Source organism: Neocloeon triangulifer, unplaced genomic scaffold, assembly GCF_031216515.1.
Source record: "Neocloeon triangulifer isolate White Clay Creek 2 clone unplaced genomic scaffold, ASM3121651v1 ptg000001l, whole genome shotgun sequence".
NCBI classification, from domain to species: Eukaryota; Metazoa; Arthropoda; class Insecta; order Ephemeroptera; family Baetidae; genus Neocloeon; species Neocloeon triangulifer.
In genome coordinates, this window is record NW_026775544.1 from 11,213,436 (window position 1) to 11,227,194 (window position 13,759).

The window sequence follows — 13,759 nt, forward strand, 5'->3', positions numbered from 1 at the left end:
CTTAACCCCCATTTGGAATTTTTAATAATGAAAGAAAATAAATAGTTTCAAAAGTATTTAAAAAATATTAGGAATTGCTCTACGTTCAATTTTTATTAATTTTTTTTTTTTAGTCATCAAAAATTCACAAATTATTATTTCGAATATGGCGCGATCTGAATTCGAATTCACTCGCGTGTTGAGTGTGCACTTGTGTAGGGATAGTAGAACTCTGGGATACGAATAAGGGCGGGGCTTAGGTACCAGCTCCCATTTGATTACATTGTACCAGTTTAACATTACGGGAATGGGGGGGCTCCGCCTTTCTTCGTATCCCATGGTTCTACAATCCCTACACTTGTGCAGCGCCACGCCCCTCTCTTAAAGAAAACAAACAGAGCAGAAGCAGAGCACACAGATGAAAACTGCTACATTAACATTGCGTCAACAAGCATTGCGTATTTTCCGAATTTTTTTGAATTCATTTGGATACTTTCAGTGCACAATCTATTTTTATTAGAAAAATGATAAGAAGGAAATGCTTCATTCAATGTGTAGAAGATTCTCACGATCCAATTTTACTACCTAACTGCAAAGAGTTAACCATTGGCAGATCGGTCGAAACCAAAATAAAAAACACAAGATGCTCCAGAAATCAAGGTAAATATTATGTATAAAAAATTTAGAAAAATAGAAGTTAAAATTTTGTTTTCATATCACAAATTATTTATATATATTTTTTTTAGTGAGTTTGCTGGCAAACTATGCTCAGGCCACTGTTCTTGTCAAGCAGTTAGGTGAAAACCCTTGTGGTCTGGAATCAGGCGTTTGTCTTTTCAAAGGAGACTCTCAAACTCTTGGTCACGGAGATACGCTTGAGCTTCTCGAGGGACTGCACAAGCATAGAATTGTTTTTGATCCACCTCCTGAGAAATGTACATCAACTGATAAAAGAAAGGTGAACGAAGAACTTGCAACTGAAGAGATTGTTAGTCCCAGCAAAACGAAAAAAGCAAAACTTGAAGCTTTCATGGACGGCGGCTTGAGAGGTGATTGGGAGAGTGTAGACCATGGCAAGATGCTGGTTTTCACACCTCACAATAGCTCACACGGAGACAAAGTTGCTGGTTATGATTTGGACTGGACTATAGTGGGCACCAAATCAGGCCGAGTTTATCCGAAAGACAGGGATGATTGGCAAATTTTACTACCAGAAATTCCCGGGAAACTGAAGAAAATGCATGCTGAGGGCTACAAACTGGTTTTATTTTCTAATCAGGCTGGAATCGGAAGTCGCAAGATAATTATATCTGAATTTCAACACAAAGTAAGGATTTATAATTATAATAATATAATTTCAAGTATAATATTTTACAAATTTACTTATCACTATCTGATTTTTCATTAGATCGAAAGTGTCATCAGAAAATTAGGTGTGCCAATGCAGGCTTTCATATCCACTGGAACAAGTGTGTACAGAAAGCCCCTCACGGGTATGTGGGATTATTTAGCAGAAAAAGTAAGAAAAATTTTGGCATTTATACTTAAATTAGTGATAGCCATAACTTGAATTTGTGTAGAAAAATCACAGCAAAACTATTAGCTTGTTGGAAAGCCTTTACTGTGGAGATGCGGCTGGTCGGCCCGAAGGATGGGCAACTAAAAAGAAAAAGGACTTTTCCTGCTCAGACAGGCTGTTTGCGATGAATATTGGCATAAAATTTTACACTCCAGAAGAACATTTTCAAGTACAAGGATTATTCCTTTTACAAGTTAAAAATCTATTATTTTTTTCAATGAACAGGGCAAATCAGCAGCACCTTTTAAGCTTCCTGATTTTCAACCACTGAGATTGAAAAGTGATGTTCCATTATGTGAGCCTGCATCTGCTCAAGTGACAAGCTCGGAGCAAGAGCTGGTGATATTGGTTGGAGGTCCTGGCTCCGGGAAGAGCTCATTTGCACGCCGTCACCTCACTCGGTACACTTATGTCAATATGGACCAGCTCAAATCTGCACAAAGATGCGTTCAAGAGGTGCGCAAGGCTCTTGAACAGAAATCCAGTGTTGTTGTAGACAACACAAATCCTGATAAAAAGTCAAGAGCAAGGTTCATGGCAATAGCTAAGCAGGTCGGAGTTAAGTGTCGATGCTTCAAAATGCTCACATCAAAAGAGCATTCAAGACACAATAATAGGGTATATAAAGAATAATAATTAAATAACGATCACTAGTGACCAAATTATCATAGTTCAGAGAGCTTATTGATTCGAGCCACGCTACAATTAGTGAGATGATCATCAGACAATTTGAGTAAGTAAAATTAAATTTGCATTTGTAAAAGTTTCCTTGTGCCCGAATTAACAAACGCGTGAAACGTGAAATACTAATCTAGGGTGCATTAAGAATTTTGTACTTCTAAATATCCTTTCAAGTCATTCATTTCTCGTTTTATTTATAGGAAAAATTACCAAGAGCCAGAAATACAAGAGGGATTTCATGAGATTGTTGGCATCAATTTTGTACCTTATTTTGAAAAAGAGGAGCACGAGAAACTGTATCAGAAGTTCTTAGTAGCTTGAGAGGAGTGTTATAAACGTGAATAAAAAAAGCAGTTATTTATACAATTCAGTTTTATTTGGTAAAAATTGCTATTTGCTGCTAATGCAGCTTGAAATTGAGTAAACATACCAAAACATTACATTCAATGCATTAGCACTAACAATAAAATAAGCCAAAGTTATAATTATATGTCGTGGTGACAAACATTAATGAGATATACCTTAACGTTGAATTTGAACTCAAATAATGCGTTCGATTTGAAGAAACTATTCAAGATACAAGTAATTAACAATGTGTCTGCTGAATGAAGGGCTGATGTTTGCTATTCAAAAGAAATTACCTCATTTAGCAAGGCGCAAAATGAGATCACATTAGGATAGGGCTGCAAGACTCTCCAGAGTGCATTGGTATCTAAAAGGTTTTTTTTACACGCGAAGTTAATAAAATAGTCAAATGGTCAGAATTTTGACCAAGTGGCATATCTAATATAATTTTGATGACTGTAACGTCATTTTAGCTGCCTTGCAAGGCTCAGTGATTTTGGGTGAGATCGTCCATAAAGATCCATCTGGTATTGAGTGAGAGGCACATATCACAGTCAGTCCTCAAATGCCACATTCTATTGTCTCAAGGTCAAGTCAGCTGTGTTTTAATTTGCACTAATTGTTAATAATATAGCTCTTGACTGGCTACTCCAATCTGCATCTGCAATATTAACAAGGTTGTAAGTGTTTAAGAAAATTACATTTTTTTTCTTTACTTTTCAAAGTCGGAAGACAATAATTTCAAATCTTATCACGTCAAAACTAAAATCTATTTCCTATTTTCGTCTAAGAAACATGATTTTAAATTCAGCTGTCTGCTGAATAACTATCAATTAGAGCAACACATATGTGGTCTATATAGTTCGTTAAATCCAAAATCTTCAAAACAGTAACTTAAAACAGGGTAATTAATCTGTTTTAGGTTGTATTGCAGCTTAATTAATACAAAGTGCAGATCAATGAAAGTGATAAAATTTGTTAAAAGCAAATTGCATTATGATCAGGAAAATATAGATAAACGATCTCATATAGAAGTTGACGGTAAAAATTTCTCTAACAATAAAACTATCCAATAACATAATATTCATTTTCAACATGAAATTTCAGCATTATAAAATTTTACCAGTGCCAAAAAACAATATATTTTAATCGAAAGACCAAGACAATGAAGGAGGATTGACGTCTTGAGGCGGTTCATTGGTGTCTTTGGTCGAGCGAGGCTGACAAATCGAGATCTTTGGTCATGAGATCTAGCTGGGGGTTGAGTGAGATCTCTTTCGCTTCCAGCAATCAGGGTGCAAACGTTTCTGTTCAGTTGCAAGCAGTCTGGCCTCTTGCACAAAAACTTCCCGTTCATTTTGCGGAAGACTGCGCCACGACTCGCCCAGCAAAACACTAATAGCTCTGTTTGCAAAACAAAATTTGTTGCTACTATGGGGTGACTTTAAGAAAGATAAATATTTTACCTGTTGTCCTTCCCAGGGTGTTTCTGGATTAGTTCAAGTCTGTGCTTTTTCGCAAACAGCATAAATGCGTTCATTGGCCGTTTTGGTCTGTTAGGATCAAGCACTTTCTTAACAGGAGACACTGGCGGAGACAAGAGGCCATCGGGCGATGCATTCATGACACCACCTTGATTTGCCGCAGAAGACAAAACCATTTGCTGCTCCTCAGTAGTGAACGAAAATCTGTAACAAAAACCAATAGCATCAAATGTGAAAATTGAATTCAAATAACACCAGGCACTATGCAACTCATTAAAAATAAATTTTCTTACCTTTTAAATCTGTCGCAAATATCAGGCGAGTTCATTGGCAGTTTGGTAGGTGCGAGCAAAATGTCTCCCTTATCCAAGGGCTGGCAAACAAGTCCATATTTCTGCAAGGCTAAGTCAGGATAGGCGGCACACCAGCCTGAGGAAACACAAAATATTAAAAATCTTGTAATGTGAGAAAGTTTAGAAGTAAGGACCTTTGTCTTGAACGAGGAAAGGATGTTCGAGCTCACACTCGGCTGCAATGCAACCTTCCCAAGGGCGTCGAATCTCAGCTGGATGATGCATTTGCAAAAGCAATCGTTGCCCTAGCAAGTGCAAGGTTTCAACCTGGGATTGTAAAAATAATGTCGTTATTGTTGTCAGTAACAAAATAGGCAAATTAAATGCTAGAAAAAAACTGTAATTAATACAGCTTATAATAGTCCAACAAAAATTTATTTTATAATATAATTGATATAATTAACTATATGATTCTCTAAAACAGAAAACAGATTTGCCTAAAAAAGGCAATAAACATTTTACTTCATAAAAAGATGATAATTAAATATAATTAATTTAATTTAGTGATATCAACAGTTTTTAACAAAATTTGATTTTATGTACAGTAATTACAATTTGCTAACTATTTATTATTTTTTTTTTTTAATTTTAAAGAAAAAAATTAATATTCAATGGTTTGAAATTTATAATAATTTTTGAAAATTTAAAAAGGTACATGTATATTGAAATATCACGACTCTAAAAAAATGGAAAAATGCTGCTGAATCAAAAAGTACGGAAATCCTGTTTGCAATTTATTGCGGCAGGAACAGAGAAAATTTGGCACAACTGTACATTTTCCCTGTATACAAAAAGTAATGGAAAAAAGGAAACCAGTGTGACCTGATTTCAAACAGCAAAAAAGCCATTTAAAAGGAAAACCAATGAGGTAGTGAGTTGTCACTGCTTTATCATTGTAATTATAAAAAAAGGGGAGTCCTCAATGACTACAGAGGTTTCTGACTCATTTAAATAAAATGTAAGATGTTGTGTATTTCATATTGTATTTTAATAGAGAATAAATAAATAAATAAATTTAGTGGAATTTAAAAAAAAGTTTAACTTTAAGATTGGGGCGAATACACAAAATAAAATACTTAAGCTACTAATAATGCCACGTCTAAACGCTCTTGATGTTAAAAATTTAATATTTTTTATAAATATGTTTGATAAAAAAAAATATCGATGACAAACATTTTTTTAATAAAATTTAAAAAAAAAACTAAATCTACCGATACAGTGTTGTAAATAAAATAAGAAAATATTTCCACGCTTTCTGAATTATATAAATAATTAAATAGTATCTATATAAATCTGTAATTACTTCCAAAAATTTATAAAAAAAATATATATACCTGCAATGGCCAGTCTGGGCTCCAAGACGCTCCCAGTTCCTCGACTGCTTGCCACGAAGCGCCTAGCCTGACCTTGGACCCGGGTCCGAAACAGTGCCATACAGGTCGGGGACCTGGTGGCAGCGGGGGCGGCCAAAGGGGTGAGCAAAGTTCCTCTTGGCTTGAGCCAAGGGAGGACGGACTCAGCAAGGCCGACGGGGGCGCCAAGAGACGCTCGACACTGAAAGGCCCACGACCGCGGCTGTGGGTCTCTTCTTTGATGCCTGCCGAGGTCGGGGCGTACGGAGCAGGTGAGACCGCGGCTTCCTGGCCGGACAGGCTGTGAGCCCGTTTGCGGAAGGGCAGAGACTTCTGTCCATTAGGACTCAGAGGGGACGGCGGAGGTAACTGGAGACGGTAAGAAGTGTCGGTCGGTGTGCCAGTGCCCAGGCGAAGGTCAAGGGGAGGCGGAACTGGCTTCAGCTTTCGTGCTTTTACACTCAGGTCTTTGGGGGCTTCCTGCTCCTCGGACACCAGAGAGCCTCCACCCTCATGAAGTTCCTCCATTTTTATGGCTATAAATTCAAATGGAAATAATAATATGTACATTTCATTAGAAAACCAAACTTCAAAGATAAAAAAAAATTGATTAAAAATTTAAAAAAAAAATATATATATATAAATATCAATTACATTTTGATGTGATTTTATAAAAATTTAGGACTATTTATTTAAAAAAAATTAATATTACAAGTAGTGTTATTTAGAAATCGTGAAAAAATAGATTTTGAGAAGAAAATGAGAGACTATAACCAACAATCCTCTTATTCCTGGTGGGTTCAAAAACACTATGATGCCTCCCACTTGCATTATGAACTTGACTTGATGCCAGTTATTTCGGTTCGTTAAATAAACGTTGTGACAAAATCAACAATAATATTATATTCTGAGAAAAGAATCAGTGATTCACAGTTATTCGTCGAAAACCAATTTGATAATTATATTTGTCCTGGAAAACCGTGCCAATTGTGTATCTGATTCTCTACAATACACAAGTCAAGTTGTGTGTGTGTATATTGTACATAATAAATAACGCGTGCACCAAGCAACAGGTTCATTCGCTGGAGACCCCCTGCTGCGCCTAATATTCTCGTTCCGCCATACGTCAGAAAGGTGGGTCGGAAAATTAAAAATGCTTTCAACCACCAAAACGGATTTTCATTTCAACAGATTGACAAAATAAATTCAAATTTACCATCTGAAGTCTTCAGAGGAGGCCCGTAAAAGATGATAATAACAATGGACGGACTTCAAGGACGAATCCAAGGACAGAGCTGCCAAAACATCACTCGGACCAACAATTGCCGGCACAGTACATATTATTGCCGGGCACTCCGTCCTTGATCGAATTGCAGTGGGAAGTAATTTTTACATTACTTTCCCGTCACTAAATGATGTATGAATGCGAGCCGAAAGCGGAAAACAACGCTTGGTTTCCCAGATTTTTTTCAGGTATGGTGTCCGCAATGTAGAATGTATCCGTTGTTGTAATATCTGTAGTGTTGGTGATCCTGCCGACTGCTTCGTAGTCCGTTTTTTTTTCTTTTTTTTTCAGTGGTGGTGGTGGGTGGTGAAGGTGCGTAGTGGAGGAATTGAGGGGAAGCAATTCAGCGATGAAGGGGAAAAGCCAGATTCTCCACGTTTATTGGCTCTACTAGTTCTCCCACCCATTAGAAGACAGAAGCGACAGAGGAGTGACCTCAAGATAAAATTTAGGAGTACAAGTTCACAAATTTCATGTTGTTATTTATGCTTGGTAAATACGTTGGCGGCGATGATTGGATATTGGATCGTCAGGACCGGCGCGCGACTGGCCCGACCGGCTGTGCGCAGAATTAAAAAATCAACCGTTGCTGTCTGTTTTCCAAACATTTACAAATTATTTCGTTGTTAATATTTTGAATTGAATTCACGAAGAATTCCTGACTGATCGAGTGTTTATCAATTTTCTCAAAACTGCATGTGGTGATCAAAATAATAATTATACATACATAAACTGCCATTCCAGCGTGCAAAGGTGAGAAAAGATTTTATTTCATGGAGCGCAGTGTCTCTGATTTTCGGAAGCATGATACATAAATTAATAATTGCTCTCTAAATTTAAAATTACAACATTATATTGTTACACAGGATAGTTCAGGATCATGTTGGGATCTTCGAGTTCTGCAAGTATGCCATCCGGCTTGAATGATATGTTTGGCGTGCTATCAATGGACGAACCCATTCGACGGCGAAGCAAATCCCAACAGCGGCCTGCAAAGGAGCAGTAAGTGACTGCAAAATTTTTCGAAATTTTTATGATCGTTGTTTTAATTTTCTATAATTTCTACCTCAGGAGCAATGGAAACAAGTCCAGCTCTTTTTTGAACCAGTCTATCCTGGGACAGTCATTGAGCAAGTCATTTAACAAATCGTTAAACGGCTCAATATCTGCCAAAGGATCAAGGACCCCTGGAAAGAGCACTAATTCTGCCAACGGAAACACCAGAAAAACACCTTCAAAAGGAGCAGCTAAATCACCCTCAAGTAAAAGATCCAAAAAGATCAATTTAAGTAACGGACATAAACAGTAATTTTATTAGATTTTTCTGCAGAGAGCAAGACACCCACTTGGGGGGACCGATTCATACCAAACAGAAGTGCCACAGATTACGACTTAGCTAATTACCTTGTAGGATAATTTGTACATTTTTAAAAAATTTTACATGATATGTTTTACCTGCTCTTCAGATATCTAAGAAAGATGAGGACGAAGAAAATGAATCGAACTCTCAATCTCAAAGAGACAGAAAAGTGATGAGTGAGAATTTATTTGGAGGAGACGTTTCAAATAGAAAAGTGATGCAGTTTGGACAGAAAGCACCAACGTCACTGGTTTAATTTTCATTGCATAAATGAAAATAAAAATTTAAAAAAAAAAATCTAAATACAGGGTGGAAACAGCATGCGTATGATTTATGACAGCGCCAGAACTCCATCACTCAAAATAAAATCAACAACAAGAGTCATTCCTACAATGCCAGAGAAAATTTTGGATGCTCCAGACATCATGGATGATTACTGTTTGTATTTAAATTATAAAAATGGCAAGAGAAAAATTATTATTTTTAGATTTGAACTTGATTGATTGGGGAAAGCATAATATTTTGGCCGTTGCCCTGCGAAATGCTGTTTACCTGTGGAATGAAGCTACTGGCCAGATTACTCAACTCATGGAGCTGACAGGAGCAGAAGAGTTTGTGAGTTCCGTATCTTGGATTCAAGAAGGACAAATTCTAGCCGTGGGAAATTCCACTGGCGCAGTTCAGCTTTGGGACTGCAACCAGATCAAACAGGTAGTAAAGCTTTGAGGTTGGAAATTTCATCACTAATTGAACCCATTAAAGGTGCGCACAATGTGGAGTCACACCAGCCGCGTTGGATCTCTATCTTGGAACATGTTTGTTCTGAGCAGTGGTTCTCGTCTAGGTTCAATTCATCACCATGATGTCAGAGCGGCAAACTTTTTAGTTGCTGAATCCAACGCTCACTCTCAGGAAGTGTGTGGGCTCAAGTGGTCACCTGATGGAAACTTTCTGGCCTCTGGGGCTAATGATAATTTGCTTCATATTTGGCCAAGGGCTCCGTCAGACATGCATGGGCAGGCAACGCCAATTCACACATTCAAGTACAAAAAAAAAAATAACAAGCCTGAATATTTAAAATTTATATTTACCTATTGTAGTGCTCACCAAGCAGCTGTCAAGGCACTGGCCTGGTGTCCGTGGCAGAATGGTGTTTTAGCCTCAGGTGGTGGAACTGCTGACAGACACATACGTTTTTGGAACATCAGAACTGGCTCCAGCATAAGCGCCATCGACACAAAATCTCAAGTATGCTCTCTGCTTTGGTCGACAGAGTACAAAGAAATTGTCTCTGGACATGGATACTCTAATCATGAAATCAACGTCTGGAAGTTCCCGACAATGGACAAGGTAAAATTCGGTACTAACTATACTTTTAGACGTCCGATATGATTGGTTTCAAACTTAGATTGCTGAACTTACTGGGCACACCCAAAGGGTTTTGACTTTGTGCCTCTCGCCTGATGGACAAATGGTTTTGTCTGCTGGAGCAGATGAGACCATTCGCCTTTGGAACATTTTTCCAAAGGACCCCAAGAAGAAGACTGCAACAACCAATTCTACTAAGGCCGCTAGCAGTGCGCTCGTGGCCCACTTCCGTTAAAAAGTAAGTGTGCTATATGTTTAATTGACCAGACCTTTAATAATTAGGTTCTTTTGAACATACTAAAATTTTAAATCTTATTTTAAAAAGTTTTAGTATTTATGTAACTGCGTAAAACATGATTTCATGGAAAATTCAACATGTTTAAAAATAATTTTTATTTGTTCAATAAACTTTCACTTTACAAGCACAATTTTACATGATTAAGATTTCATCCTGCGATCGAGCTACAATAAAATTAGTAATTAATAATTACAAAGATAGAAATGCTAATTTGTTGGATAGTTCATTAAAGTTGACTCCGATGTCGTCACTCCACATAAACACTAGACGCAACTTCGCGCTGCCGTCAAGAGACAACTTTTTGCTGAAAATTGAGATTGTTTTAGGATATTTAATTCCTACAAATTAAGTAATTTACCAAGCTATAATGCTATAGTCGTCCGATTTTTTCCCTTTGCTAGCAAGCACAAAACCAGCATCAATAATTGCGTCCATAACCCCGTTCTTGCTGTTCTTGTCCACTAAACTTTGCACAAGTGCAAGTCTGATCGAGTCGACTTGTACGTCAAGACTCTCCAATAAGGAATTGTTGGCCAGGAAAAGATTCTCCTTTCCAAACATGAGCAAAATTACATTGATACTACGCTCAAAGGGCTCTGTCAAGTGTCTGGAAATAAAATTTGAATCAAGTGTTAATGTATAAATGGACAAAAATTAAAAGGAGTACCTGCTCAAAGATCTGTATCTATTCAGCTTGCCATAAGAAAATACTTCGCTGCTATTCCAACTAGCCTCGGAGCTTGTTTCGCTATAATTCTCCCCTTCCGAATTAACACTTAAACGACTGCTGTTACGCTTTGGCTTTGGAGAGTATCTTTTGTAGCCTGAAACAATTTATTGAAGGGCTGTTCTGAATTGTGCAAAATTTTTAATACCCTCTACACTGCTGCTTCTATGGGAAAAGTTTTGCTCTGAGGAATTGCTATGCTGGTCAGATATGGAAGTTTTCTCAGAATTTTCACCTTGTTTGTCCTCTCTGAAACCATCGTTGTTATAACTATGATCAGATTTCAACCAGTAACAGAACTTACAAAAGTAAGTCGAGAATATTTGTTATTCCCATCAAATGCAGGTTATCTAGTGTATCCTGTACTTGCTCAATAAAAGCAATGCTAGGTTTCATTATTTCTGTGCCACTGTCAAAAATAATTGGTTAATTTTTTTTCTTAAACTTTTTATAAGTCTATGCAAACCTTTCATTTGTATTGCTTGTTTTAATCAACACTGCAAGTATCAGTTCGTTCTAAAACAAATTAATTGGAGCAAACTTTTTTTTATTAAAAATTGAAATAATGTGTTACTTGGCCGAGTAAAAGTATATAATATCTTCCTGGGGGTTCTTCGTAAGAATCTGGAGAATTTTGCTGCTCGGACAGGAAAACCTCTTTCCAAACAAGCAATCGTTGCAGAGGAAGACCAAATTGCTCCAAAGCTAAAATATTGTGAATCCACAGCAAACACGTCAAAGGGCTCAGCATATCTTCTGGTAAATGATTTCTAACACAAACATTCTAAAACCATCACAAATTAGAAAATTCAAAGGAATATTTATCCTGAAAAATAAACCTTGTAAAACAAGCTGCTGCCGAGTGTGAAAAACATGTCAGTCGACGTCTGAAATTTGTAGAAAAAATCTTTAATCTCTGACGCAAAAAAAAAGGGAATATTTATTACTTTCGAAACAGTTGGAATTGCCTCCAAAGTTGACAAAGCGCTGTCAACTTCACTTTGAACTTTGCTGGGAAGCATCATTGAATGAGTATGAAATGGCAATTTTCTCTCGGTATCTAGCATGTGACTAAATAACGAGTCCACCAACATATTCAATCGTAACTTATAATCAGCTGCGCATCTGAAAAATATATTTTCTATGCAACGCTATAAAAATGTAATATAACCTGATATATACCTGACGAATGAGTTGTACGTGAAATGTACAGCCTCTACGAATTTGCTAAAAAATCCTATTGCCTGTGCTTCAGTTATTCTATAAACACGGTTTATCACAATGTGCTTATTGTGCTTTAATTATAAAGTATAATATACGCACTTGTTTGCAGGGAAAGCCAGAACCATAATATATTTCTCATCACTTAAGTACAGAACCGTGTAGGGTTGGCCACCAATTGACATACGGGTACTTTATAAGGTCAAAATAAGAATTTGATTAAAATAAATAAAATGAGAAAATAATGATCATGTCACCTCTGCGGTTTAGTCGAATACAAATCTTCCAGGAAATTACACAGAGTTATAAAAATTGCTTTCCTGGATATCAGATCTCCTCCTTGAGGATAATTGTAAACGACTTTATCAGACTTATCCAGTATCAGCAAAGATCCTTTGCGCGCTGCTGCAGACCCTTTGCAGATTATTTGCAACAAATGGTCTATTTCTAAACCCTGTTTTCCATAAAATATAAACTAACTTCATTGACACTGATTGATTGAAACATACTTTTGATAGTAGGTATGGCGCCGAGTGCAAATTAGGTCCACCCTCTATTCTCCGTAACCTTAAAGTTACAGTGCTATTGGGGCTGATTCTCAAAAGAAAACTGTCAATATCCGAGTGAAAAACCTGCTGCCCATCAATGCACTGGAGCCAGTCACCTTGAGATTAATTTGAGCTAATAAATCAATTCAATGAAGAAAGATTGTCTAAAAATACCAATTTTCATTTTTTTACTCATCGACGCGGGCATGTCAGGTATAAATCCTGCTACAATAATTCGGTTGTCATCACTAGGTTGTTTGAGGTTGCCTGGAATAATGCCTAGCATCATTTCACATAAAGTGGCTCTGCGTCCAAGGTTTGTCCTCCTTGGCTCCACAATTAAGCGCACCTGCCAATAAATAATTTATTTAGAGAAAGTGGGACGAATTTCGAGTATCTCACTTCAATTATTTCTCCTAAATTTGAATTCAGATTTGTTGTACTTTGTGAAAGATTCGACACTACTTCATCTTGCTCGTCACTATTTTTCAGAGTTTTGTTCTTGCGATTTTTCTTCATTATTTTTGCAAAAGTACCTTAAAATTTAAGAAAAATTAAATTTCATATTAATTTTGCAAAGAAATTTTTTACCCCTCTTCCAACCTTTAGATGTAGCCAGAGAACTTCTTGAGCTCTCCTGATGAGTTTTACTTTTCATTTTCTGAACTACGTTCATACTTTGTGGCTGACACTCGATGTAAAAAAGCTCGCCCCCTGAAATCGCTTCGGAAGCAAATTTCCACCTGTTTCGATGTAATTATTTGTATTTCAAAATTATTTGACTCTAAATCTCTTATGCTATGCACCTCTCATCTTCTGAAGAACAAGTGCTGCAACTGGAGTCATCGCTCCACCATTCATCGTCAGTATCGGACAGGTCTCCTTCACTTCCAACCTCTCTGCGCCACTCAACAGGTTGTTGGTGCGCTAGTTGAGCCGAGCGTGTGCGCTTCATCGAAAAAAATTATATCCTGAAAAATCAATTTAATTAATAAAATACATATTGATAGAACACTTAAAACTTACGTGGAAACCAATTGGTTAACCCATCGAGTACCGCTGAACGCTGAAGTTCAGGTCAACCAACTAACCCTGACCCTGATTTTTTACGAAGCGCGAAGCAAAGCTCCTTGGAATCGAGATGTCTCAAAAAGTGCGTTTGGTTGCGCGCGTTGTCGC

The 13,759-nt window shown here is 37.1% G+C and overlaps 4 protein-coding genes across 7 annotated transcripts; 2 read left to right on the top strand and 2 right to left on the bottom strand.

Annotated features, from left to right (window-relative positions):
* The first annotated feature begins 354 nt into the window (after nucleotides 1-354).
* Nucleotides 355-2,599, top strand: LOC132195881 (uncharacterized protein F21D5.5). The gene is made up of 7 exons (XM_059618165.1): nucleotides 355-639; nucleotides 726-1,306; nucleotides 1,388-1,498; nucleotides 1,560-1,727; nucleotides 1,784-2,176; nucleotides 2,230-2,291; nucleotides 2,440-2,599. Exons 1-7 carry the CDS (start codon nucleotides 504-506, stop codon nucleotides 2,558-2,560), a joined length of 1,572 nt encoding a protein of 523 aa, XP_059474148.1. The 5' UTR covers nucleotides 355-503; the 3' UTR covers nucleotides 2,561-2,599.
* A 549-nt stretch (nucleotides 2,600-3,148) lies between these two features.
* LOC132195888 (HMG box-containing protein 1-like) lies at nucleotides 3,149-7,322 on the bottom strand. The gene is made up of 6 exons (XM_059618177.1): nucleotides 6,990-7,322; nucleotides 5,756-6,309; nucleotides 4,556-4,688; nucleotides 4,362-4,497; nucleotides 4,051-4,272; nucleotides 3,149-3,988 (listed from the first exon to the last, which is right to left on the bottom strand). The coding sequence occupies exons 2-6, from the start codon at nucleotides 6,299-6,301 to the stop codon at nucleotides 3,835-3,837; spliced, it is 1,191 nt and encodes a 396-aa protein (XP_059474160.1). The 5' UTR covers nucleotides 6,302-6,309; nucleotides 6,990-7,322; the 3' UTR covers nucleotides 3,149-3,834.
* Nucleotides 7,323-7,577: 255 nt separating this feature from the next.
* LOC132195865 (cell division cycle protein 20 homolog) lies at nucleotides 7,578-10,229 on the top strand. 3 transcript variants are annotated; one of them, XM_059618145.1, is made up of 10 exons: nucleotides 7,578-7,811; nucleotides 7,930-8,060; nucleotides 8,130-8,320; nucleotides 8,377-8,465; nucleotides 8,525-8,668; nucleotides 8,727-8,856; nucleotides 8,906-9,129; nucleotides 9,181-9,461; nucleotides 9,519-9,768; nucleotides 9,827-10,229. In XM_059618145.1, the coding sequence occupies exons 2-10, from the start codon at nucleotides 7,939-7,941 to the stop codon at nucleotides 10,019-10,021; spliced, it is 1,626 nt and encodes a 541-aa protein (XP_059474128.1). In that variant the 5' UTR covers nucleotides 7,578-7,811; nucleotides 7,930-7,938; the 3' UTR covers nucleotides 10,022-10,229. The 3 variants fall into 3 exon arrangements, with proteins under 3 accessions (XP_059474128.1, XP_059474135.1, XP_059474119.1); XM_059618152.1 differs by having other exon boundaries at nucleotides 7,580-7,811; nucleotides 7,925-8,060; nucleotides 8,389-8,465; XM_059618136.1 differs by having other exon boundaries at nucleotides 7,583-7,811; nucleotides 7,925-8,060; nucleotides 9,827-10,228.
* On the bottom strand, nucleotides 10,157-13,746 carry LOC132195848 (protein inturned-like). Of its 2 annotated transcripts, none has more exons than XM_059618108.1 (18): nucleotides 13,607-13,746; nucleotides 13,387-13,551; nucleotides 13,184-13,323; nucleotides 12,983-13,116; nucleotides 12,755-12,929; nucleotides 12,542-12,696; nucleotides 12,290-12,486; nucleotides 12,135-12,224; nucleotides 11,994-12,071; nucleotides 11,759-11,936; nucleotides 11,651-11,698; nucleotides 11,386-11,595; nucleotides 11,278-11,327; nucleotides 11,116-11,220; nucleotides 10,960-11,060; nucleotides 10,752-10,908; nucleotides 10,443-10,691; nucleotides 10,157-10,388 (listed from the first exon to the last, which is right to left on the bottom strand). In XM_059618108.1, exons 2-18 carry the CDS (start codon nucleotides 13,533-13,535, stop codon nucleotides 10,274-10,276), a joined length of 2,331 nt encoding a protein of 776 aa, XP_059474091.1. In that variant the 5' UTR covers nucleotides 13,536-13,551; nucleotides 13,607-13,746; the 3' UTR covers nucleotides 10,157-10,273. The 2 variants fall into 2 exon arrangements, with proteins under 2 accessions (XP_059474091.1, XP_059474084.1); XM_059618101.1 differs by having other exon boundaries at nucleotides 13,172-13,323.
* Nucleotides 13,747-13,759: the final 13 nt, after the last annotated feature.

Excerpts from the sequence above, each read along its gene's own strand:
- LOC132195881 (XM_059618165.1), top strand. The coding sequence starts at position 504 with ATGATAAGAAGGAAATGCTTCATTCAATGTGTAGAAGATTCTCACGAT. Across the intron at positions 640-725 it reads AAGATGCTCCAGAAATCAAG|TGAGTTTGCTGGCAAACTAT; the intron begins GTAAATATTATG and ends TATTTTTTTTAG. Across the intron at positions 2,292-2,439 it reads ATGATCATCAGACAATTTGA|GAAAAATTACCAAGAGCCAG; the intron begins GTAAGTAAAATT and ends TTTTATTTATAG.
- LOC132195888 (XM_059618177.1), bottom strand. The coding sequence starts at position 6,301 with ATGGAGGAACTTCATGAGGGTGGAGGCTCTCTGGTGTCCGAGGAGCAG. Across the intron at positions 4,498-4,555 it reads TTTCCTCGTTCAAGACAAAG|GCTGGTGTGCCGCCTATCCT; the intron begins GTCCTTACTTCT and ends GTGTTTCCTCAG. Across the intron at positions 4,273-4,361 it reads ATTTGCGACAGATTTAAAAG|ATTTTCGTTCACTACTGAGG; the intron begins GTAAGAAAATTT and ends TTTTTGTTACAG.
- LOC132195865 (XM_059618145.1), top strand. The coding sequence starts at position 7,939 with ATGTTGGGATCTTCGAGTTCTGCAAGTATGCCATCCGGCTTGAATGAT. Across the intron at positions 8,061-8,129 it reads CAGCGGCCTGCAAAGGAGCA|GAGCAATGGAAACAAGTCCA; the intron begins GTAAGTGACTGC and ends TTTCTACCTCAG. Across the intron at positions 8,857-8,905 it reads AGACATCATGGATGATTACT|ATTTGAACTTGATTGATTGG; the intron begins GTTTGTATTTAA and ends TATTATTTTTAG.
- LOC132195848 (XM_059618101.1), bottom strand. The coding sequence starts at position 13,535 with ATGAAGCGCACACGCTCGGCTCAACTAGCGCACCAACAACCTGTTGAG. Across the intron at positions 11,596-11,650 it reads GCAGCAGCTTGTTTTACAAG|AATGTTTGTGTTAGAAATCA; the intron begins GTTTATTTTTCA and ends TGATGGTTTTAG. Across the intron at positions 11,221-11,277 it reads ACAAGCAATACAAATGAAAG|TGGCACAGAAATAATGAAAC; the intron begins GTTTGCATAGAC and ends TATTTTTGACAG.